At 44.7% G+C, this 27,807-nt stretch overlaps 1 protein-coding gene across 2 annotated transcripts in view; it reads right to left on the bottom strand.

Annotated features, from left to right (window-relative positions):
* Positions 1-43: 43 nt before the first annotated feature.
* LOC143300380 (uncharacterized) overlaps positions 44-27,807 on the bottom strand; it is a 323,773-nt gene continuing 296,009 nt past the window's right edge. Inside the window, exons 14-21 of one of the 2 annotated variants that reach the window (XM_076613997.1) lie at positions 27,180-27,263; positions 23,519-23,787; positions 18,574-18,682; positions 17,992-18,015; positions 14,771-14,935; positions 10,796-11,498; positions 7,670-7,884; positions 44-3,330 (exon numbers count right to left, since the gene is read on the bottom strand). In XM_076613997.1, the coding sequence (XP_076470112.1) occupies positions 2,890-3,330; positions 7,670-7,884; positions 10,796-11,498; positions 14,771-14,935; positions 17,992-18,015; positions 18,574-18,682; positions 23,519-23,787; positions 27,180-27,263 (2,010 nt within the window). In that variant the 3' untranslated portion in view covers positions 44-2,889. The remainder of the gene's footprint in view (positions 3,331-7,669; positions 7,885-10,795; positions 11,499-14,770; positions 14,936-17,991; positions 18,016-18,573; positions 18,683-23,518; positions 23,788-27,179; positions 27,264-27,807) is intronic. The other variant, XM_076613998.1, reaches the window with a different exon arrangement.

Genomic DNA, 27,807 nt, shown 5'->3' with positions numbered 1-27,807 from the left:
AAACAATAACCTCCCTCACACATCTCAGAAAATCAGTCATCCGTGTTTATTGGCAATACATTCTTTTATATCAGCTTTTGTCTGGATCCTTCACATGGGTCAGCACTTCAAATTATGCAACATGGCTGACTGACATCTCTTTTCAATAGATCTGTTCTTGTCAGAAATCTTCACATTGTCATGTGAAAACAAGCACATGTCTGCATTTAGGATTCTGTCCTGTCCACCGTTTCCATTGCATTTTCATGCACTTCAAAATGCTGCATCTCTTCCGAGAAAACCAACCATGTACGTATAACTTATTGAGCTCTGCAAATTATTGCTAAATAAACACGTTTATAATTAAGAGTCTTAGTACAGGTTCTCTGCTTCATTTCACTGAGAAGTAACAGTAGAACAGCTGGCTATTCATGTGTCCAGTAATCAAAATCAGCAGTCAGAAACAATACGATGTGAAGATTACAAACTGAATGATGTTTAAATCATGGGGTTTGATGGTAAACTATAGGCAGAAATAGCCATGACACACAATGTGTCTTGTCTGTTCTCTGTCCTGGTCAGTACAAATAATTAAATCTTGTTCCTTTACTGCAGGATATGTTTACAGTCTTTGGATCAGAGAACAAATACTAAAATGTCCATTATTTCTTACTTGGTTTCATTGTACCAAAGACTTATGAAGTAAAGTTGTAGGAAAACTAGATGAACAACTATCACAATGAAATAGCTTGCATACCATCACAACAGCACACCAAATCATACAATGACCATAAAATTCTGCTACACTTCTCAGTGAATGAACATTTGTTGCAGCAGTAGTAGATTGTAGCAGCTGAACACAGCAGACTGATGACAGTATCACTGATTTCCAGAGGGGTGTTGATTTCTTTCAGGGTAGGTAGGCCTAGTTGCAAACAGCATGTAATTGCGAACACTTCATGAACCACCACACTTCGAAGCATTCTCACCGCACACATTTAACAATTTAATGTCTGCTTCAACCTCGTTCTGATACCATAATGAAGATCCATTTCCTAGAACCAGTCAAACGTCAGCTATTTGCAGCTAGATCTGCACTATTTTTTTCTCTGTGCACACCACTGCTGATCAAGTTGACAACCGTGCTCTCACAATCCTAAAATCAAGGGAAGAAAGCAAGACGTCACTTGCCTTTTGTAGGACTTCAACTCTGACACAGTTTAAAATAGCTGATTTGATTGGATATGTAGAATGAATTGTGCATTACCAGTGCTGAGAGAATTTTAGAAAGCATGTTGGTGACAGATCAGAACGTCATTTTGACAGGAATCTCCAAAATAGTGTTTGCAATTTGACCGCAGGGTATTTTGACGCAAGTCTATTTGCGAATGATGTTGCACAGTTACTGGGCATTCTCCAAAAGGTGTGTTTTTGTGGGGTGTGGGGTTTGTGAATAAAATTGTGTGTGTGTGTGTGTGTGTGTGTGTGTGTGTGTGTGTGATCAAAGCCAACAACACGACAGTGTGGTGCAATGTTCCAATAATGTTATGTCTAATGAGTTCAAGACGTGCTTCTGTTTTAATTGTCCACATGTACCCAAACCCAGTGTTCACAATAATTAGACTTGTCCGTTTGTATTTACCCTCAGGCACCCCTGCTATTTCACCCATTGAAAAGAAGGAGTAGACGAACTTTTCCTGGTGCAACCAATCGGAGAAAGCCTTAAAAAACAGAAGAGCTACATTTGATGATCATACGACCTTTTATCTGTACAATACACATGTTGAGCTGGTCGCTTCGACTGGATCATTCGCAATTAGGCCTACCTACCCTAATGCCTTCTGTTGCAAGAGCTGTTAGTATTATGATTTCATGCCCAGTCCCCCTGCCCAGCCACACCCCTGGGTCCATCACAGTGCTGGTGCCTGCCAACCTTGGGGAGGTGTCACTGTCGAGTCATCTGTGTCATGCAGAAGACATGGGCATACAAGGTCAACAACAGAAAGGGGAGACCGTCTTTGTCAAAGAATTCAGCACAGGACTTGTTTCCACACAGACCCAATGGTCTGGTCAGGCGGTCTGTGCCAACCTGTTACATCATCTGTGCAATTGTACAGTGTTCTGCATACTCTCAAAACCTAACCGGGGTAGTATTGCTTTGCTTATGTTTGTGTCAACAACAATCCAGGGAACTGATGACTGCTTTTCAGGATAAGAATGTTATTGCTGAATCTTTCTGTAAAAAGGGTGGGTGGCGGGGTGGGGTGGGAACAGGGAGTTGGTAAGGGGGTAGCATTTGTCAAGACTTGGGGACAGCTGCAGTCAAGAGTGGGGTTCAATTTCAATCCTGTTGGGGGAAAAACCAACAGCTCTGACAAAATTGCACATTCTTTTTTTTTTATATGAAAATGAAAACAATGGATACCCGGCAATGGAACCCACACGAAGGTCTGTTTCATTCTTGTGAAGCCAAAGAACCAGATGAGAAACGACAATGATGGGAAGAAACGTGTGTTCACAGGTAACACCTGATTTAGCAGATTTCCCAATGTGTTTTGTTGGCCAGCAACTAGTGGTGAGTGCACCTGGCACCTCACCGTTCAGCCCACAGCAGTGTTGGGTGCCTGTGTCCACATCGGTCCATGAACACCCACAAAGGGCAGCATCAACTCTTGAAGCGACCAGTCTGGGAGCACAGCGAGTCAAACTATGTACAAGTGTGTTCATTGTGTGGAGTGTGTGTGTCTGCATGCTTGTGTTCAAATGCGTATGTTTGCCTCGAGTGTGAGTTTTAGTCTGCAAGCTTGCGTTCACATGCATTGTGTTTGCCTCAAGTCTGTGAGGTTTCACTGGTTGGCTGTTACTTCTGGCCCAGTCTGATGGCGGCAGTGTGTGCAGAAGTGCGGTCAGCTACACGATCGTCTCACGCATGTGGTAGATCTCGTAGGGCAGAGGCGGCCGACTTTTTGACGGTGTGGATGTGGAAGATGAGGGTGCGGAAGTGGAAGATGAGGGTGCGGAAGTGGATGTGACTGGAGCCTGGTCCGTCATGGCGATCATGTCTGTCTTGGTCTTCTGCCCGTGGATCTCCACGGCACACGTCACCTGGTTCTGGGGAGGGATGGGGTGGGAAGACTCGCCGGACACTTGGCGGCAAAACTTGTCTTCTGTCAGCTCACTGCCCACAGGGGGGGTGTCGGGGGGTGACATGGTGGACGGGCTGTCCGGTGGGGGGGTCCCCATCTGGGTCTCCAGGAAAATGGGGTCAGGAGGCGGAGGCCAAGAGTCCTCGTCGCTGGAATGGAGCATGAGATCACCAGCCTCCTCTCCGTCAATCTGCGTTTCAAGCCCCTGCAAACATGACAGACACGCACCATTCTGTCTATCTCACCCCTCTTGTGTGTCTGAGGAATATACACATACATGACACAAAGTTCAGTTTAAATGGCAACCAACTTCCAACTGATTCAGCCAATGACAGGCTGACCCCAAGTACCAATGCACCACAATTAACACCGGCGGTAATTTTGACCCAACACTAAACAGAAGAGCATTCTAGTGGATTGCGATAGGATGCTCCTCATTGAGATGCACACACTGGAAAGTAACAGACGTTTTCCCATCCACTATGAATAAAGACTTTAGGGCTGGATAACATTAGCAATCTTAGCAGAGTGAAGTTTGCTTTGCTTTAAGAAATTTCTTAAGTCCATGTATTTCCATTTACACTAAGGTCGCAATTGCAACTCGGCTCCAGGGTGGACAAACTGTTGTTTGTCTATCCGTGTTCCTTTGAACTTTGTTTATGTTTTTCTTCCATAGAAACCACACACACACTTCTTGAAGGATATGCACCATGTGTGTTGCTTGCAAATGATCATACAAGAGCTTAAGTATTGATACACACATTACATTTTGGAGTTACCGGTACTGTTTTTACGAATTTATAAGAGTGCGATTGTCCATTTGAGATATATGTGTATGTTCATGTCTTTGGTCTGTATCTGCAGGGTGGACGCGATAGAGCATCCATTCAAGCAAACATTTTGTTCGTTGATGTCACTGACATTCATTACATTGAATAACAAGATGGAAAAATTCAAGCAATAAAAGACAAACATCACGCATGTGGAAATCATTACAATAGGGGTGGAATTTGGGTCTTCGCAAGTAATATCCTTTATCATTTGCAACCAGTTTCAAAATGACATGGAACAATTATACAGTGCCCAGTCCATGCTGGAAATGCCACATATGTCCAGTTCATAGTGATTTGCAAGAAATGATTGACACTGGACAAGTGCGTGCAGTGTGAAATGCTGTAAGTAATTTGTTTCGGATATTTAAGTTTGGCAAAGGCCAACTGCAAAGCAACATTTCTCAGCCAGTCAAGGCTGAAAAGGGAAACATGTCCACTTAAATTATATATAATCATACATAACATCATGCATGACCCATGTGCAGCAGCTGTCTTGAATTTAGCCTGATATTGTTGAGGAACGGGAGGCTCCAAAGACCACTGTCTCCACCAGTTTCTATGGCCGAGTGGTGAAGCTGACTTCAGCAGTCAGGGTCCTCCTCCTATGGAATGCTGTTAGCAGCACCTGGTGGGTAAGGGGTGGAGATCATTTTTTCTGATCTTCTGGATCACCAGAAGTACAGACCGGCTTGTGTCCTGATCCATTTTGTGTGTATAAGGAATACATAAATATTCAGAGTAAAGACACCACAACGCATTGTGGAGGCATGAGCATGTCCAGCACAAACCTGAAGACAGGGTATGGCTGCCTAAAAGGCAGGGTAAAAGGTTGCACATATAAAAGCCAACTTAGTGATATAAGTGATGACTGAACTGCAGCAAGTTAGTAATGTAAGTGATGACTAAACTGCAGCAACTTAGTGATATAAGTGATGACTGAACTGCAGCAACTTAGTGATATAAGTGATGACTGAACTGCAGCAACTTAGTGATATGATGACTGAACTGCAGCAACTTAGTGATATAAGTGATGACTGAACTGCAGCAACATAGTGATATAAGTGATGACTGAACTGCAGCAAAACTGCAGCAACATAGTGATATAAGTGATGACTGAACTGCAGCAACTTAGTGATATAAGTGATGACTAAACTGCAGCAACTTAGTGATATGATGACTGAACTGCAGCAACTTAGTGATATAAGTGATGACTGAACTGCAGCAACTTAGTGATATAAGTGATGACTGAACTGCAGCAACTTAGTGATATGATGACTGAACTGCAGCAACTTAGTGATATGATGACTGAACTGCAGCAACTTAGTGATATGATGACTGAACTGCAGCAACTTAGTGATATAAGTGATGACTGAACTGCAGCAACTTAGTGATATAAGTGATGACTGAACTGCAGCAACTTAGTGATATAAGTGATGACTGAACTGCAGCAACTTAGTGATATAAGTGATGACTGAACTGCAGCAGCTTCCACATCTTTCATGACCCCTAAGATCAGAAGAGGCTGTGCTTTGTATGGAAAGAATGGTGTTTAGTTCCTCCGCTAACCTGTTTCAATATGTTAGCCGCAGTGTTAAGTCATCTCCTTCAGTATGTTAGAAACAAAGAGATTCTGGACTATTACATTTCGTCTTCAGGTGGCTGTACTTCACGTACTCCATTCTGTGCCATTAAAAGCTCTAAACGCCCCACAGGACCTATCTCGTACTCTCTCTTAACTGTCTTCCATACTGTGCCATACGAAAACAGAAGGAAGCCCACGTCTACAAGACCCAGAAGTATAGTAGTCTAGCCAGCAGCCTGAGAGAATCTGGCTTCCAAGCCAAAGTCCTTGCCATAGAGATTGGTGCAAGAGGGTTTGTGGGCGTATCTGCCTACAGCCTCATGAAACAGCTGTCGATTTCTGGCAGAGAGGGGACATGGACTCTCAAGGCAATGGCAGAAGCAGCAGAAAAGAGTACTGGTCGAGGAGTACTACTCAAACTGGGCGTACGATGGTTCAGTGGTTAAAACGTCTGCCAGAAAAGGTGACTCAGTGGTGACCACCCTGGAGGCGCGGGTTCGAACCTGCTGAGGACTAGGAAAAAAAGAAAGAAAAGGCGGCAATACAATGGCATCCAGGAGTCATGACATGGGTGCGGCCCGGCCCCTTTAGAGTGTAAGGAGTTAAGAACCGAAACACTTGACTGAGGGGGGCTTCTTCTCTCCCTAGAGTTTCTTATCACATGAAGGAACATATCGGTAATATCCCCGAAATAGCTGCCTTCATGGCGGGGAAAACGGTCATACACGTAAAAGCCCGCTCGTGTATATAGGAGTGAACGTGGGAGTTGCAGCCCACGAACGATGAAGAATAAGAAGAATATGGGTAATCAGTCCACTTGAAGAAGCTTCTATCAACTTTCCTTCATTGGTTCTGATGAAGGAAGCTCTTGGGCCAGATTTGTATTGACTTTCCCGGAAAAATGCTAATATGTGGAAGATACTTGTGCAGGATAGCCTAGCCCCTGTAGCTATTGAACTTTATGTCATTATGTTTATTATTTAGTCACTAAGTTTATTTGTCTTTTTGGTGGGCTGGGGGTGGGGTGGGAATCGAGTCTGTTTACTGAACAAAGATCAGGACGGAAAGCTGGCACAGCCTCTCTGGTCAGCGTGTATATGCATGAAACACAAAGTAAAGTATTCACAATGAAATAGTGAACAAAGCTTGTGTGGTCAAAAATTGAAACCAAACGAACATTCATAACGTGGAAACCATAGTTTCCTTACTCTAAAATGTCCTTCATTTGAAAAACAAAACAACCTCTCTACAATATCTTTCATTTGAAAAACAAAACAAACTCTCAACAATATCCTTCATTTGAAAAACAAAACAAACTCTCAACAATATCCTTCATTTGAAAACAAAACAAACTCTCAACAATATCCTTCATTTGAAAACAAAACAAACTCTCAACAATATCCTTCATTTGAAAAACAAAACAAACTCTCAACAATATCCTTCATTTGAAAAACAAAACAAAACAAACTCTAAACAATATCCTTCATTTGAAAACAAAACAAACTCTCAACAATATCCTTCATTTGAAAAACAAAACAAACTCTCAACAATATCCTTCATCTGAAAAACAAAACAAAACAAACTCTCAACAATATCCTTCATTTGAAAAACAAAACAAAACAAAACAAAACAAACTCTCAACAATATCCTTCATCTGAAAAACAAAACAAAACAAACTCTCAACAATATCCTTCATTTGAAAAACAAAACAAAACAAACTCTCAACAATATCCTTCATTTGAAAAACAAAACAAACTCTAAACAATATCCTTCATTTGAAAAACAAAACAAAACAAACTCTCAACAATATCCTTCATTTGAAAAACAAAACAAGCTCTCAACAATATCCTTCATCTGAAAAATAAAACAAAACAAACTCTCAACAATATCCTTCATTTGAAAAACAAAACAAAAACAAACTCTCAACAATATCCTTCATTTGTAAAACAAAACAAGCTCTCAACAATATCCTTCATTTGAAAAACAAAACAAGCTCTCAACAATATCCTTCATCTGAAAAATAAAACAAAAACAAACTCTCAACAATATCCTTCATTTGAAAAACAAAACAAAACAAACTCTCAACAATATCCTTCATCTGAAAACCAAAACAAAACAAACAAACTTACCTCCCTGCAGCCTCCACCCACCGCCACATGATCTGGCGACTCTGCATGACCTTGACCCTTCAGCGTCACGTGACCCTCCAGGAGTGAGGGCGGGGGTGGGGGGAGCGGCAGCTGTGAGGGCTGAAGGTCCAGGGAGTTGAAGGACTCTTTGCTGTCGCGGGCACTGATGGACTTGTCCGTGCTCTGGCTGGCAGACCGCTTCATGCTGGGCAGGCCTGAGGAATGTGGCACAGACACTGCTCTCAGCGCTTTACATTGCACTCACACAACCAGCATCATTGGAAGTATACAGTGTGGCACAGACACTGCTCTCAGCGCTTTACATTGCACTCACACAACCAGCATCATTGGAAGTATACAGTGTGGCACAGACACTGCTATCAGCGCTTTACATTGCACTCACACAACCAGCATCATTGGAACTATACAGTGTGGCACAGACACTGCTCTCAGCGCTTTACATTGCACTCACACAACCAGCATCATTGGAAGTATACAGTGTGGCACAGACACTGCTATCAGTGGTTTACATTGCACTCACACAACCAGCATCATTGGAAGTATACAGTGTGGCACAGACACTGCTATCAGTGGTTTTCATTGCACTCACACAACCAGCATCATTGGAAGTATACAGTGTGGCACAGACACTACTATCAGCGCTTTACATTGCACTCACACAACCAGCATCACTGGAAGTATACAGTGTGGCACAGACACTGCTCTCAGCGCTTTACATTGCACTCACACAACCAGCATCATTGGAAGTATACAGTGTGGCACAGACACTGCTCTCAGCGCTTTACATTGCACTCACACAACCAGCATCATTGGAAGTATACAACAAAATTAATCAAAATGTGACGGGCGCAATAACCGAGTGGTTAAAGCGTTGGACTTTCAATCTGAGGGTCCCAGGTTCGAATCTCGGTAACGGGGCCTGGTGGGTAAAGGGTGGAGATTTTTCCGATCTCCCTGGTCATCAAGTGCAGACCTGCTAGTGCCTGAACTCCTTTCGTGTGTATTCGCAAGCAGAAGATCAAATACTTATGTTAAAGATCCTGTATTCCATGTCAGCGTTCAGTGGGTTATGGGAACAAGAACATACCAAGCATGCACCCCCCGAAAACGGAATATCGCTGCCTACATGGTGAGGTAAAAACGGTCATATACGTAAAGGCCCACTCGTGTACATACAAGTGAACGTGGGAGTTGCAGCCCACGAGCGAATAATAATAATGATAATAATAAAAATGTGAACAGCAATCAAAACATCGAAACTGGTGATAAAAAGAAACAAGATACGTAACTATCACATCATCTTGTAATCTTTCCCGTTTTGATGATCTTCCCTACTTTCAAATACTCTCCTCCCTGCTTTCAACAAACTGCAAAAATAAAAACTGATTTTGGATTCAAATATTCCTTTGGAAGGTATTCGTTTCGAAGAACCCCATATTTCAGACATTCCATAATAAAATTGAATTGTCTCCAATAACACCCACATCACAGTTACAAAAGGTAGACAATTCACTTGGAATATTATGATGTCTATCAGTCTCAACAGGTAATCTGTGACTATTACACCTGAAATGTATCAATGATAGATGTTACATCCAGGTAAACTTGAAATTTCTCTTCCAAAACTGGGTTTTAAGTTTCTCTATCAGAAACATTTGTTGCCATTTTCAAAGGTGTCAGACCACATCCGAATATAATTATTTTGCAATTCCTGTCTGAAGCAAAAACGGTTTTTGTTCACAAAATAATTGGGAGTCTCAGACAAATCAAATCAAATCACACACACACACACACAAACACAAAAACAACAACAACAACCACACACACACACACACACAAACACATAGAGGGAGCACAAAGGAAAGTAGCTTGCAAAGTACCAGGTTAACTAACTTTGGAAATAACCGACTTCTGTAAACGCATCAGCTGTACAACTTTTTCTCTTATTCATTTCAAACGAAAACTCAAAACAATGCTTTCAGTTTCTGTGATGCATTGCTGTGCAGAATGAGTTTCAAAGTTGTTTTTGAGTTTGTTTTCAGTTTAGGTTGCATTCAGTTTTTCAGCAAACACATATTGAGAAACTGCAAGCATGAGCCAATAAATGTCTGCCATTGTGTTGTGACAACTGAAAACAAAGCCAAACATGAACCCTTGGAACGCCAGATGCGGACCTTACACCCATACAAACTTCAACCCCCATCCAACTTTCAGGACGAATATCCACGACTCGGCCCTCTGCAGGCAACCAGGACCTCCCTCTTGGAACGTCAACCAAACATCACGGCCATGGACAGCCACAGGACGGAACGTCAACCAAACAGCACGGCCATGGACAGCCACAGGACGGAACGTCAACCAAACAGCACGGCCATGGACAGCCACAGGACGGAACGTCAACCAAACAGCACGGCCATGGACAGCCACAGGACGGAACGTCAACCAAACAGCACGGCCATGGACAGCCACAGGACGGAACGTCAACCAAACAGCACGGTCATGGACAGCCACAGGACGGAACGTCAACCAAACAGCACGGCCATGGACAGCCACAGGACGGAACGTCAACCAAACATCACGGCCATGGACAGCCACAGGACGGAACGTCAACCAAACAGCACGGCCATGGACAGCCACAGGACGGAACGTCAACCAAACAGCACGGCCATGGACAGCCACAGGACGGAACGTCAACCAAACAGCACGGCCATGGACAGCCACAGGACGGAACGTCAACCAAACAGCACGGCCATGGACAGCCACAGGATTCCACCACCTCCCCCTCCCTTCCCCATCCTGAACAACGTCCCTGCCATCACCAAGACCTGTAAAGATCACCACCAACACCCCGGCATCGAACGACGTTACCATATGAAGGGTTCATCTTAGCTCTATGCACGCGATACAGCGCATATTCATGAACGCATACTCATTTCAAATGCATGTTTGCCTCCCCACCCCACCCCTCAAATACAGACGGAAGTGAAAACCCACACCTAATCCAGTTGCTTATCTATGTGCTCGGGAACACGCGCAGAATCACAAAGACGCCTGCACGCTCTTGCATGTTCAAGTGCATGTACACGTGCAACCGCTCGCACTGACCTGAATCCTGACTGTCCATGCTGATCAGTGTGCTCTCCGCCTCCTCCGTGCCGCTGTTCTCCTCCCGCCCTCCCCCGGAAATCTTCCTCTCCTCCCGGCTGGGCTTCCTCCTCTCCCCCTCCGTCTCTCCCCCGGTCCCCCTCCTCTCCCTCCCCTTGCTGACTTTGCGGGTCTTCTCCCCTTCCACGCTGGGTTCGTTGCTTTGAGAAGTTTGGCTCGTTCTGCGCCTGGCTCTGTTCGTTTTCTGCGAGGAGTCCGTGTCTCCGCTCCATGTTCTCCCTTCCTTCTTCTGCACTCCGCCCCTCGTCTCTTCCTCTCCTCTCTCTTCACTGCTGGTCTTTCTGGAGCTGTCGGAAGTCAGGCTGCTTTGTCTCCCTTGCTTGGTGTTGTTTTGTTCTTTCCCGGACCCGCTTTTGTCCGCACTTCCGGTGACCTCCTGCGCTCGGAGTTCGCTCATCATGTTGTCGAAAAACTCTTCGTCGAAGGTTCTGTCCTGGTGTGGGGAGGGCTTCTGGTCTTTGTGGAGATGATCCATGGAGCCGTCGTCGTGTTCGTCGTCACTGTGCAGGAGAGCGTCCACGTCGTTATCGTTGATGTCTGCCTGGGGGGACGACTGCTGGGGTCCCTTGCTGTTCCCATCCACCTCGTCGTTGTCGGCGTCGCTGTGCTCGTCGTAGGATTCAGTGCGAATTCTTGGCTTGACCTGCCGGCAGAAAATGTAGGAAAAGGATAGACTCCCCCCCCCCCCCCTTCGTTCGTGGGCTTCGACTTCCATGTTCACTCGTATACACAAGTGGTTTTTACGTGTATGACTTTTCACCCCTGCCATGTAGGCAGCCATACTCAGTTTTCGTGGGGGTGCATGCCGAGTGTGTTCTTGTTTCCATAACCCATCGAACGCTGACATGGATTACGGAATCTCTAACGTGCGTACACAGTATTTGATCTACTCCATGCATATACACGCAATGGGGTTTCAGGCACTAGCAGGTCTGCACATGATTTGGAAGATCGGAAAAGTCTCCACACTTGCTCACTAGGCGCCGTGACGGTTAGTTTAATTTTACATTTACATTTCTCTGGTGTACATGCTTTTACCTGTTCATACGGCATTCTTCTCCTGACCCCCTCCCCCAGCTTGTCCATTCATTTCACTTGATTTCTGACTGGATAAAGACAACAACAGAAAAGCGAAAGAAACGGTAGCAAACGAAAGTCTTAAGACACAGAGTGGTCATAAGAATGAGCGAGCGATTTGTACAAGCAGCCTCATAGCATGCGCAAAGTTTGTTTTGCGGCAAGAGGCGGGTTTTTTTCATGGCTTGTCAGTAGGAATTTTCCCATGGCTTTACACTGAGTTTTTCCCCCAGGTCTTCGGAATTATAGAGTTGACTCTTGAAAATTATCGGTCCAAAGCAAACTTTAAAATTTTTTGTTTGTTTGTTGCGCATGCTGACACCGCTTGAGCAATCTGTTGTTGGTTTGTGTCCGGATCACTAGTTCAGCAGCAACCCATGAGTGCTGTTTCTGAAGGGAGGTGGTGATGGTCTCCACAGTGAGTTTGGATAACCATGACAACCAAGTGGTCAGAGCACGAACGTCTGTCCCATGTGGGTCAGGAATCCTGACAGCGACCGGTGTGTCCAAGGTACAGACTTGTCCCTGTCTTGCTGGTCAGCACATATGCCGACCTGTTAGTGCTTTAACCCCCACAGTCCTGTCTTGCTGGTAAGCACATATGCCGACCTGTTAGTGCTTTAACCCCTACAGTCCTGTCTTGCTGGTAAGCACATATGCCGACCTGTTAGTGCTTTAATCCATACAGTCCTGTCTTGCTGGTCAGCACATATGCCGACCTGTTAGTGCTTTAACCCCCACAGTCCTGTGTGTGTATATACCCTTGCAGAAGGCCAAAATACGTGCGTTAAGTTCCCGTGATCCATTCTGCCTTGTTAGGGTTCCAAAAGCATTGCGGTATTCACCTGGTATGCTTATACCTCCGAAAACAGTATGGTTGCTTAAATGGTGGGTGTATAAACAAACTCACGCGTAAAAAAACCTTCTCACTGGTATTAGAATATGATGAGTGTCGTTTCATTCAGATTCTACAATCAGGCAGTTTTACTATCGACAAAGGGGGTGCGGAAGCTGTTGATGTACTGATGCGCTGAATCAGAACAGGCACCTATGTGAACCATTGGCACATGGGACTGCTGCGACCTTATCATTGTGAGTGATGACATTTATGAGCGCACGGACAAAAAGGGTAACAAAAATGAACAAGTAGAATTAACAGTGTATATATATATATATATTTTTTTTTTTTTTAAATTAAAAAAAACATTATTTATTTATTTTTAATCAATTTCGAAACAAGTATGTAACCAAATAAAATAGATAAAAACAGACCAGTGGCTTAAATTAATAAATAAACAAACAAAGGCCTTCACGAATCACGTGTGTTTTCTGCTTAACAATAAAGCTTACCATAAAAAAATAAGTGTTTGTCGAACCAAAAGTTGCTTCCTGGAAACCGAGCAATTCTACGTTAAGCTGCCCACATCAGTCGATCGGTATTTTTATACTTTATGAGCATAACATAGATCTGTATTTAAAGCTTCCCCTGTCTGCATCACGACTTTCCGACTTTCGCCAAACTGAACAATAAATCGCCAAACACACGTTCGGGCGTAATGTACACAATTATAACTCTGGACAACTCATTATTTTTTCAACGAATTGTACTCGGAAGATTATATCACGAGTTTCGATCACGGCACGTCTTCCTCTCTGTGACTGAAGTCCGAGGGACCTGAGGAGTGTACAATACTAACGTCACGGACTGAAATATACAAACTGGCTTGAACCTCTCTTTGCCCTCTTTAGCACCAACACCAAAAAAAAAGCAACTCATTCTCGGATTCTGTGAAGTAGCTGGGAATTATCTCCAATAGAGATTTCGAGAGTTTTGCATCGACGCTGGAATTAGTGGGGGGAAAGATCTTCAAACGCGCATGCGAAGTTCAAATAAAGTGTAACTGCTCCTTTGATGCCGACGTTGTGGGCAAAATGAAAGGAGATCTGCTGATTCTTATGGCCATTCGCGGACATTAAATGCAGTCAGTGATGAGGCCAATAACACGATTCATTCTTTGAATAAAGTCCAATGGACTCATTCGCTTCCCGTTAATATTTTATCGAGGACAATCGGATGTGCCTGCTAGTGAATATTCATTAAATGGTGTTCGCTCTGGAATGTTCAGAAAAAGACGACGTGCGAATGTAGATAGGTAAAACCATTACACTGAGTGTAAAACACAGAGGTCTTTCTATGCCCAGAGTCATATCTTACAATATAAATTTTTTTAAATTAGTGAGATCGGTTTGAAGAAAATGATTCCCTATAATATATTTAGGTTTACGTTTCACTGCAAAGCAGATTTTCCATACATTTGAAAGATGTGTGCGTCAATTAACTACTATACTTTGCAAAAGAAGTTCCTGTGTGAACTAGAAATGACACAACGGCTGCTTTTAATCAGCGTGTTTTGTGAATAAGAAATAGACATGTAACAGAAACCTGACCGTGAGAACATTTAATATTCTGTGCCCCTCCCAGAAGTGCATTGTCATGATAATGAAAATGTGTGAAAGAACTAGTTTTCCCCTATTTTAAGGGAAAATTTGGTGTCAAGAGACCAAGTTTTCCAGAGAAAATGAATATGCAAAAGATTACCTCGGACACACACACACACACACACAAAACAACAACCCAGAAACACTGTATTCTTACATGGACGTATGTCGTGTGTTGACACACACGTGAGCCAAAAATGCATACTGAATGATTAATGACTAAAAATCAAAACAGGCCGACAGACCAACAGACCCCCCCCCCCCATATCCCTCCCCCCTCATCCTCCCCCCCACACACACACAAACAAACACACAGGCCATCTCGCTTGCTGTATATACCTTTTCGTCGGCAAAGTCAAAGGCGAAGTTGCTACGGGAATGGTCGGACAGTTTGGGTCCCTTGGGCACTGGTCGTGGAACCTGCAGGTGGTGGTTATCCCTCCGGGCCATACGTTTCAAGGAGGGGCTCAGCTTTTGAGCCGTCACCGATTCTGGCTTCAGTACCTAGTGGGAAACAGCGACACCACAACCACCACCAAAACAACACACACACACACACACACACACAAGTGCGCGCGCACCCCCACACATGAACTGAAGGCTTTATATAAGGACGTAGGAATGATATATTATATATAATTATATGTTATAGTCCACTTTTACAAATCTTCATTACTCGAGGATTAACAGTTTAAGCTGAATTGTAATTATTCACATTTTCCTCACACACACACACACACACACACACACACACACACACACACAGCGAGAGAGAAGGAGACAGAGGAGCATATAATAATACCTTCTGAGAGATAGGTAAAAATATTGTTTTGATGTGCATGAGTATTGCGAAGTGTTTGTGTGTTTTTTATGTTAAGAGTTTCCAGCACAGTAGCATTTTTTAAAATGTAATACATCCACATGTTGAAAAAAAAGGGTTAATCACAACAAGAATATCAAAGTCGTTCTAACATAACATTATCAAAATATTTGTGATACTGAAGAACACACAACTGTAAAAATAATACATTATCAAAATATTTGTGATACTGAAGAACACACAACTGTAAAAATAATACATTATCAAAATATTTGTGATACTGTAGAACACACAACTGTAAAAATAATACATTATCAAAATATTTGTGATACTGAAGAACACACAAGTATAAAAATAATCAGAAAAACAGTTGAATCATTTTACACCGATCATAAAAATAATCAGATTTACAGTTGATTCATTTTCCACAAATCTCACTAACAGTAGAGTAGAAACTGCGAGCAAATCAGAGAATGAAAACATTATCGAGGAAAACTCAGGAACATAAATGTAAAAGCTGACGGTGTTAATAGGAATGATGATACTAAAAGATGGGTCAAAGAGAGAAACGTTAATTTATAGCACTTAATACATTTGCAAGACGCATGGTAAGAAAAACCAGCCGATGAGGTCCCATTACTAGTTTACGTATGTGTGCAAAATTGTAGAGAAACTAGAAACAAGACAACAAAAGTATCTGGAGTTTCTGTATTCATCATCAAAACAACAACAACGCCCCCCCCCCGACCCCCCCAAAAATTATCAAAATGAAATACGCAAGGACACCCAATCAATATCTCATATTTAGGGTGCGCCATTAGTAATGGTCTTCCTCTTTTGCTTTGTTTAAATCCCTACACTCAGCTCTTTCATGTGTGGTCTTAAAAGCTACCTCTTTCCAAAACAGCACCCACCCACCCTTCCCTCGTTCTGCCCATGGTTTCTCAAACCGTCTGTCCACGCGAGTTTCATTTCTTTGGTTAACAATTATGCATTCAAACGCCAGTCGTGAGTGAAAGCGCATTGATTTGTCTCCGCACAAGATTCAACGTAATATGACTACATTGTGTATATAATCATCATCATCATCATCGTCATCATCAAAAAGCATGGAACAGTATCGGAAATGACAATGAATACATCTGAAAGGAAGGTTTGATAATTCCACACAGGAATTTTTGTGGACAGTTTGGAAGACTTGGGTTTCCAAGGGCCTGAATTCTCAAAATAATTGTTATAAAGTTCCTCAAAAACTGTGTGTATGAAAATTGTCCCCAAAGGTGTTCGATGGGTGTAGGGGTGCAGAAAAATGTATCAAAAGAAAACGTTCAAAAAAGAGAGAGAGAAGAAGTTACTGTTATACCAATAAAACGGACATATGCCAGGAGATTCGCAAGATAGTTTCATCGTCTAGTTCATAACCTACTGTTTATTACACTGAACATTCGCAAGCTCTTATGAAGTATGTAAATCACGTGAAAGTGAATGATTTACTGGAATATTCGAATCATTGTCCATATATATATATATATACACACCTAGTATTGTTCGTCTTATTTACAGGAAAATGCCTGAACCCAAACGAAATGCATACACAGATTATCACTTTCAAAGCGCATTGAAATTGTCAACAATACAATTACAAATAAAGCACAAAAAAGGAACAAAAAAGAAAAAAAAAAGAAAAAGAAAAAAGATTTAAAATGAATAACTCGTAGGATATGACGAAACAAACTATTAAGCAAGTTGGTTTGCAAAGATTACATGGTACAACAGATGAATGAGCAAAAAATACGTCAAATTTTTTTCGCAAAAGCGGACAAATTAAGTTTAAAAGCCAAGAAAATGACTGTGTAGGAAAAAGGTAGTAAAAAATAAGGGTTGTTTCGGTGTGTACCAGATTAAAAAAAAAAAGAAAAAAGCTTTAATATTTCTCTCTTTTTTTTTTGCATTGCCATAAAGGTTCTATTCTCTCAAAACAGGACATTTCACAAAATTATTACAAAATCCTTTCACAAACATCCAGGATTAACAACCGCCAATACTGGGGAAAATGATATACACAATAATGCTCCAGGTCATAATGAAATTAGGAAGGCGGCAGAATGGTACAGACGCTCATCTGCCAATATAGAGAGTCCTTGAGGGTCTGGGTTCGGTTCCCGCTCTATCCCTCTCTCCCAAGTTTGACTGGAAAATCAAACTGCGTGTCTAGTCATTTGGACGAGACGCTAAACCGAGGTCCCGTGTGCAGCACGCACTTGGCGCACTGAATGAGAACCCATGGCAATGAGAGTGTTGTCCTCTGGCAAAATTATGTAGAAGAAATTCACTCTGGTAAGTACACAAATATATATGCATGCGATCAAGGCCGGAATAAGCGCGTTGGGTTAGATGTGGTGTAGCGTATATGGGGCTGTGCAAACGCAGTGACGTCTCCTTGGGAAATTGAAATCGAAACTGAAACTTTTTACATACATGGAGGAAAAAAGGTAAAACACAACATGAAAACAGCACTAAATCCAGTATGGTTGTACTTGCTTTGGGTTCTAAAATGGAAGAGAAAATTTTAACTGAATGCAGTTAATCGCAGCCCATAAAAAATATAAATCTACTTTTTTTTTCAAAAAGAAAACAGTACAATGATCAAATGCAAAAGAAACTAATTAATGGCACGCCAGTATTTCTCAAATACGTGATAAAACAGAAGAAAATTCAAGTATACTATGGAATACATTACGGAAACCGAGAGAAAATGAAGACGCTGGAACAAAAGAAATAAATTACAAAATAAATTAATTACCTTGATAGCAATAAGTGCTTCTTATATCTAATATTTGAATAAACTCTTATCTATAAGAGGAAAGACACAGACACAAAACCCCTCTTACAAGAGGAAAGACACAAATAAGTAAAGACCGAGAAGTTCAAACTGAGTTTGAAGGCTTGTGACAAACCGCCTTTGACAGGCTGACATAAGAGTAGAAATGACGAAAACATTTAAGTTAATCAAAAAAGGCCACCAAGAACGGATGGAACAAAAAACAAACAAGAAATGATAAAATCAATAACACCAGATTTAATGGCATTATCGAAAGAAGAATTGTTCCGATGGTTTTTTTGCGTCTACATTTAGACCTAAAGCAGAATGGTTCTTTTGATGATTCTTATGCGTCTACCTGTAGACATATGGCATAATGATTGTTCTGATGATTTTTGTGTGTACCTGTAAACCTTTGGTAGAAGACTGTTCTGATGAATTTTTGTGTGTGGCTACCTTAAGATGTATGGCAGTGTGAATTGTTGTTACAGTCGTGTGTACCTGTATGACAGTTTTGACCAGTTTGGGGGTGTCGTTGGGAGTCTTGATGATCTCTTCCGCCTCTGCCTCGACCTGCTGCTCCTTCTTGGCGTTCTCTCTCAGCAGTTTTCTGCCATCAGCCGGAAAATTCATCCGTCAATATCACATTGGGATGATAATAATAATAATAATACTCTCTATTGTAAAACAAACGAACAAAAGCCCTGCCACTTTCGTTAATAAGATTTCGCCCGGACCAGACTGACCTAACCCCTTTTTGTCACCGAGACGCCCCACACCATTCCCTCCCCTCCCACAAATACTATTTCCCCAACATCCAACATACACTATTTCCCCAACATCCAACATACACTATTTCCCCAACATCCAACATACACTATTTCCCCAACATCCAACATACACTATTTCCCCAACATCCCACAAATACTATTTCCCCAACATCCAACATACACTTTTCCCCCAACATCCCACAAATACTATTTCCCCAACATCCAACATACACTATTTCCCCAACATCCCACAAATACTATTTCCCCAACATCCAACATACACTATTTCCCCAACATCCCACAAATACTATTTCCCCAACATCCAACATACACTATTTCCCCAACATCCAACATACACTATTTCCCCAACATCCCACAAATACTATTTCCCCAACATCCAACATACACTATTTCCCCAACATCCCACAAATACTATTTCCTCAACGTCCCACAAATACTATTTCCTCAACGTCCCACACATACTATTTCCTCAACGTCCCACAAATACTATTTCCTCAACGTCCCACACATACTATTTCCTCAACGTCCCACACGTATGTGGGATGTTGGGGATGTTCCCCAACGTCCCACACTCACACTATTTCCTCAACGTCCCACAAATACTATTTCCTCAACGTCCCACACATACTATTTCCTCAACTATTTCCTCAACGTCCCACAAATACTATTTCCTCAACGTCCCACACATACTATTTCCTCAACGTCCAACATATACTATTTCCTCAACGTCCCACAAATACTATTTCCTCAACGTCCCACAAATACTATTTCCCCAACATCCAACATATACTATTTCCCCAACATCCCACATATACTATTTCCCCCAAATCCCACACAATACCCAACATTTCACACATTTCCCCAACATCCAACATATTTCTCTAACATCCCACACCATTTCCCCAACATCCCACACTATTCCATCCCATCCCACACACACTATAACCCCAACATCCCACACTATTCCATCCCCCCCACACACTATAACCCCAACATCCCACACTATTCCATCTCCTCCACACACTATAACCCCAACATCCCACACTATTCCATCCCCCCCACACACTATAACCCCAACATCCCACACTATTCCATCCCCCCCCCCCACACACACTATAACCCCAACATCCCACACTATTCCATCCCCCCCCCACACACACTATAACCCCAACATCCCACACTATTCTATCCCCCCCCCCCCACACACACTATAACCCCAACATCCCTCACTATTCCATCCCATCCCACACACACTATAACCCCAACATCCCACACTATTCCATCCCCCCCACACACTATAACCCCAACATCCCACACTATTCCATCCCCCCCCCCACACACACTATAACCCCAACATCCCACACTATTCTATCCCCCCCCCCCCACACACACTATAACCCCAACATCCCTCACTATTCCATCCCATCCCACACACACTATAACCCCAACATCCCACACTATTCCATCCCCCCCCCCACACTATAACCCCAACATCCCACACTATTCCATCCCCCCCCCCCACACACTATAACCCCAACATCCCACACTATTCCATCCCCCCCCCCCCACACACTATAACCCCAACATCCCACACTATTCCATCCCCTCCACACACTATAACCCTAACATCCCACACTATTCCATCCATCCCCTCCACACACTATAACCCCAACATCCCACACTATTCCATCCCCCCCCCCCACACACACTATAACCCCAACATCCCACACTATTCCATCCATCCCCTCCACACACTATAACCCCAACATCCCACACTATTCCATCCCCCCCCCCCACACACTATAACCCCAACATCCCACACTATTCCATCCCCTCCACACACTATAACCCCAACATCCCACACTATTCCATCCCCCCCCCCCACACACTATAACCCCAACATCCCACACTATTCCATCCCCCCCCCCACACACTATAACCCCAACATCCCACACTATTCCATCCCCTCCACACACTATAACCCTAACATCCCACACTATTCCATCCATCCCCTCCACACACTATAACCCTAACATCCCACACTATTCCATCCCCTCCACACACTATAACCCCAACATCCCACACTATTCCATCCCCTCCACACACTATAACCCCAACATCCCACACTATTCCATCCCCTCCACACACTATAACCCCAACATCCCACACTATTCCATCCCCCCCCCCCACACACTATAACCCCAACATCCCACACTATTCCATCCATCCCCTCCACACACTATAACACCAACATCCCACACTATTCCATCCCCCCCCCCACACACTATAACCCCAACATCCCACACTATTCCATCCCATCCCACACACACTATAACCCCAACATCCCACACTATTCCATCCCCTCCACACACTATAACCCCAACATCCCACACTATTCCATCCCCCCCCCACACTATAACCCCAACATCCCACACTATTCCATCCCCCCCACACACACACACTATAACCCCAACATCCCACACTATTCCATCCCCCCCCCCCACACTATAACCCCAACATCCCACACTATTCCATCCCCCCCCCACACACTATAACCCCAACATCCCACACTATTCCATCCCCTCCACACACTATAACCCCAACATCCCACACTATTCCATCCCCCCCCCCCACACACTATAACCCCAACATCCCACACTATTCCATCCATCCCCTCCACACACTATAACCCCAACATCCCACACTATTCCATCCCCTCCACACACTATAACCCCAACATCCCACACTATTCCATCCCCTCAACACACTATAACCCCAACATCCCACACTATTCCATCCCCCCCCCCCACACTATAACCCCAACATCCCACACTATTCCATCCCCCCCCCCACACACTATAACCCCAACATCCCACACTATTCCATCCCCCTCCCCCCACACACTATAACCCCAACATCCCACACTATTCCATCCCCCTCCCCCCACACACTATAACCCCAACATCCCACACTATTCCATCCCCCCCCCCACACACTATAACCCCAACATCCCACACTATTCCATCCCCCCCCCCACACACTATAACCCCAACATCCCACACTATTCCATCCCCTCCACACACTATAACCCCAACATCCCACACTATTCCATCCCCTCCACACACTATAACCCCAACATCCCACACATGCTGCCAACACCCCTACACCATTTCCACAAACACCCCAATCACACACACACACACACACACGCATACACACAAACACCATTTCTCCCACAGCATTCCCCTGCCCTCCCGAACACACTATTTCCCCAACATCCTCTTGCCACCCACCACACTATTTCCCCATCATCCTCTTGCCACTCACCACACTATTTCCCCATCATCCTCTTGCCACTCACCACCCACCATCCTCTTGCCACTCACCACACTATTTCCCCACCATCCTCTTGCCACTCACCACCCACCATCCTCTTGCCACTCACCACACTATTTCCCCAACATCCTCTTGCCACCCACCACACTATTTCCCCATCATCCTCTTGCCACTCACCACCCATCATCCTCTTGCCACTCACCACACTATTTCCCCACCATCCTCTTGCCACCCACCACACTATTTCCCCAACATCCTCTAGCCACTCACCACACTATTTCCCCAACATCCTCTTGCCACTCACCACACTATTTCCCCACCATCCTCTTGCCACTCACCACCCATCATCCTCTTGCCACTCACCACACTATTTCCCCACCATCCTCTTGCCACTCACCACACTATTTCCCCACCATCCTCTTGCCACTCACCACACTATTTCCCCACCATCCTCTTGCCACTCACCACCCATCATCCTCTTGCCACTCACCACACTATTTCCCCACCATCCTCTTGCCACTCACCACACTATTTCCCCACCATCCTCTTGCCACTCACCACACTATTTCCCCACCATCCTCTTGCCACTCACCACCCATCATCCTCTTGCCACTCACCACACTATTTCCCCACCATCCTCTTGCCACTCACCACACTATTTCCCCACCATCCTCTTGCCACTCACCACACTATTTCCCCACCATCCTCTTGCCACTCACCACACTATTTCCCCACCATCCTCTTGCCACTCACCACACTATTTCCCCAACATCCTCTTGCCACTCACCACACTATTTCCCCACCATCCTCTTGCCACTCACCACACTATTTCCCCACCATCCTCTTGCCACTCACCACACTATTTCCCCACCATCCTCTTGCCACTCACCACACTATTTCCCCACCATCCTCTTGCCACTCACCACACTATTTCCCCAAAACGCAAACTCACAATTTTCCGAACTCTCTGGACACATTCCCGCCCCCCTCTCCGCACGCACACACACCATTTCCTAACAGCCCCAGGTCCACACACCATCTCTGTACCCCCTCTCTCACACACAAAACTATTTCCGTGACACTCGTAACACCTACACCAACATCTCCCCCAAACACACACACACACAGACACACACAATCACACTTTCCCCAACAACCCCACCTTCCCAACCACGCACAGACACACACACACACGATTTCCAAAACATCCCCCTCCTAACCCCTTACACCATCTCCCTCACCCTCCCCACCCACCACCACTCTTCTCCCCACAACCTTCCCCCATACCTCCCCACACACCCACCCACCCACACACTCACTTGGCCCGCTTCTTCAGCAGCTTCTGGGCCTCGGGGTACTCGTTCATGGCTTCCTCAAAGTCGGTCTTGGACAGCGTGAAGACGTTGGTGTAGCCGCTGCAGCGGACGTCGGCGGTGCGGCGGTTGCCCCGGCCCGACATGGCCAGCAGGGAGATCTCGCCGAACACGCTGCCCTCCGACAGGGTGGCCAGCACCAGCTCGTTGTTCTGGCCGCCCACCACCTCCACCTGGCCCTGGCTGATGATGTACATCTCCTTGCCCACCTCGCCCTGTAGAAGGACGGAAGGAAGGGAGGGAGGGAGTGAGGGTGTGAATGGTTGGGTGGGTGGATGGGTGGATGGATGGGTGGGTGGATGGGTGGGTGGATGGGTGGATGGATGGGTGGATGGATGTACATCTCCTTGCCTACCTCGCCCTGTAGAAGGACGGGAGGAAGGGATACGGATACGGATAATTTATTCATTAGGCCCCAGCCCCTATGAGGGGGGTAAACAAACAACATCTGTTATGTCGCATTTGTTTGAACAGACACGATGAGAAAAAAAAATCACTTGAAACAACATTTATAAAAAGAAAACATATCATGAAGTTGCAATTTCTCTAAATTTAAATGCTTTATGGAGGAAGATGGACAAATTTCACACATCATTTTGTCGTTTTGAAGACATCAACAAAGTCAGTTTGAATGTACAAGGCTGTCGGTAATATTTAGATGGAATGGAATAGAGAAATATAATCTCTTCAAGAGCTGGACAGCTCAGCACAAAATGTACTTCATCTTCTTTTTCTCTTTGACGGAAGGGAGAGAGGGAGTGAGTGACGGTGTGGATGGATGTACGTCTTCTTGCCAACCTCGCCCTGCACAGGGAGTGAATGGATGGATGAATGGAAGGAAGGATGGATGGATGGATGGAAGGAAGGATGGGTGGATGGAAGGATGGATGGGTGGATGGAAGGAAGGATGGATGGGAGGATGATGGAAGGAAGGATGGATGGATGGAAGGAAGGATGGATGGAAGGAAGGATGGATGGGTGGATGGATGGATGGATGGATGGATGGAAGGATGGGTGGATGGAAGGAAGGATGGGTGGATGGATGGAAGGATGGGTGATGGAAGGAAGGATGGGTGATGGAAGGAAGGATGGGATGGATGGAAGGATGGGTGGATGGAAGGATGGGTGATGGATGGAAGGATGGGTGATGGATGGAAGGATGGGTGATGGAAAAAAGGATGGGTGATGGAAGGAAGGATGGATGATGGAAGGATGGATGGATGGATGGATGGAAGGAAGGAAGGATGGATGGATGGAAGGATGGGTGATGGAAGGAAGGATGGGTGATGGAAGGATGGATGGATGGAAGGAAGGATGGATGGATGGAAGGAAGGAAGGATGGGTGATGGAAGGATGGGTGGATGGAAGGATGGGTGGATGGAAGGATGGGTGGATGGATGGATGGAAGGATGGGTGATGGAAAAAAGGATGGGTGATGGAAGGAAGGATGGATGGGTGGATGGAAGGAAGGATGGATGGGTGGATGGAAGGAAGGATGGGTGATGGAAGGATGGGTGGATGGAAGGATGGGTGGATGGAAGGATGGGTGATGGATGGAAGGATGGATGGGTGATGGAAGGATGGGTGGATGGATGGATGGAAGGATGGGTGATGGATGGAAGGATGGGTGATGGAAAAAAGGATAGGTGATGGAAGGATGGATGGGTGGATGGAAGGAAGGATGGGTGATGGAAGGATGGGTGGATGGAAGGATGGGTGGATGGAAGGATGGGTGATGGATGGAAGGATGGGTGATGGAAAAAAGGATAGGTGATGGAAGGAAGGATGGGTGGATGGAAGGAAGGATGGGTGATGGAAGGATGGATGGGTGATGGATGGAAGGATGGGTGATGGAAAGAAGGAAGGATGGGTGATGGATGGGTGATGGATGGAAGGATGGGTGATGGGTGGATGGATGGGTGATGGAAAGAAGGAAGGATGGGTGATGGAAAGAAGGATGGGTGATGGAAAAAAGGATGGGTGGATGGATGGAAGGATGGGTGATGGAAAGAAGGATGGGTGGATGGATGGGTGATGGAAAAAGGATGGGTGATGGAAGGATGATGGGTGGATTGAAGGAAGGATGGGTGATGGATGGAAGGATGGATGGAAGGAAGGATGGGTGATGGATGGAAGGATGGATGGGTGGGTGGATGGAAGGATGGATGGGTGATGGATGGAAGGATGGATGGGTGATGGATGGAAGGATGGATGGAAGGAAGGATGGGTGATGGATGGAAGGATGGATGGAAGGAAGGATGGATGGATGGAAGGATGGATGGGTGGATGGAAGGATGGATGGATGGATGGAAGGAAGGAAGGATGGGTGATGGATGGAAGGATGGATGGGTGGATGGAAGGATGGGTGGATGGATGGATGGGTGATGGATGGAAGGAAGGATGGATGGATGGGTGATGGAAGGAAGGAAGGATGGATGGGTGATGGATGGGTGATGGATGGATGATGGATGGGTGGGTGGATGGAAGGATGATGGAAGGAAGGAAGGGTGGATGGAAGGAAGGGTGGATGGATGGAAGGGTGGGTGGAATGAAGGAAGGAAGGAAGGACGCGTGGATCGATGGATGGATGGAGCTGGTCGTGGTTGATGATGTACATCTTGCCCACCTCTCCCTGCAGAGGAAGGGCGGGAATGAGAGAATGAATGAATGGATGGATGGATGGGTGGATGGATGGGTGGATGCAGGTAGCCCCGGGGAAGGAAAGAGGTGGGTGGTAAAGTTGATGATTATGTATTGTATTGTATTGTATTGTACTGCATTGTATTGCATTATATTACATTACGGTTTCTTATAACATATTTCTTTGTGTTAAATTCGGGTTGCTGTCTTCAGGTAGAGAGCGTCGCCGCAGTACAATGCCACCCAGCTTTTTTTTCTTCGTCCTGTCTGCAAGTTTATTCCTTTTTCTAGCAAAGTGACTTTATCTGCAGAATTTGGCATTTTACGCGCGTTGATTACATGTTGCATACGCGGCCTCGGTTTATCGTCTCAACCGAAAGACCAGCTCCCAGATCAGCACTCAAAGTCAAGTGGAGGGAGGGAAATATCAATCCCGGTCGTATGCTGCTGTCCATTACCCCCACCCCCAACACTCTATCATAATCATCAATATTTATTGCAATCACGATAGCATGATAATCTACATACCCGCACCCAGTTAGCTCTGTGAAGATGGTGGTGGCGATAGTTATGATTGTGAAGACGACTGCGGTGGTGATAAGCATGTCATCGACGCCATCACCATCATAACCATCGCCATCAACCTTCCGTTCTTGACACAAGTGTTCCGTGGACTTGCATGCAACTTGAGACAAAAATATAATACAATAAAATACATCTTTAATCATCCATTTAAAAATTGATTGATTAATCTCAGAAGTCACTGCTCACAAATAATTTAAAAAAAGAAGAAAGTCACAGCTCACAATGAAGTAAACGCGAATCATGTGCTGGACAAAAGTTCTTGACGCAGAAGTCTCATCATGTGACAGACGCAGTCGCCAGGCAGAAGGAGGCTCGGCACTGCTCACGATGAAATAAACGCGAATCATATGCTGGATAAAAGTTGTTGACGCCGAAACCTCACCTTGTGACAGACGTAGTCGCCGGGCAGAAAGAGGTTGGGCTTCAGCTTCAGAACCAGGTCGTACAGCAGGTTCCGCTCACAGTCCTGGACAACGAGAAGCACGTGCAGCAGGTCTGTCAGTCTGACATCAAACCAGTCACTCCAAACGCCGCACGAACGCATTCATCCTTCTACACCGCATATACACAGAAGTTAACCCTCTGACTGATGAACCTTAGTGAAATGACATCAGCATGGCGGTGTGCATTCGCGGTGTATTTTACTACTTTGTGTTCTTTCAAGTCTGGCCTTAAAACCCACCTCTTCACAAGATAGCCTCCCTCCCTTGTCTTCAGTTTTAGAGTTATGCATGCGTATGAATGACTCGTGTGAAAGCGCTTAGATTTGTCTCTGCACAAGATTCAGCGCTATATAAATATTATTATTATTATTATTATTAATAATATTATTATTATTATCATTTTAATAAACAAATTTGATGCGCTTCCCAGAAGAAGAAATCCCAATACAGAAACCAGTACCAACAACCTGACCTGTATGGTAAGTCTTTGGTGGCCATCCTTCACTGACAAGCACACTGCCCAGCACCAGTCAAAGGGTTAAATCCACGCAGAGACGGAATACATGC

Source organism: Babylonia areolata, chromosome 26, assembly GCF_041734735.1.
Source record: "Babylonia areolata isolate BAREFJ2019XMU chromosome 26, ASM4173473v1, whole genome shotgun sequence".
Lineage (NCBI taxonomy): Eukaryota > Metazoa > Mollusca > Gastropoda > Neogastropoda > Buccinidae > Babylonia > Babylonia areolata.
Note: the sequence above shows the minus strand (reverse complement) of the source record. Positions and strands in the feature narration are given on the sequence as shown.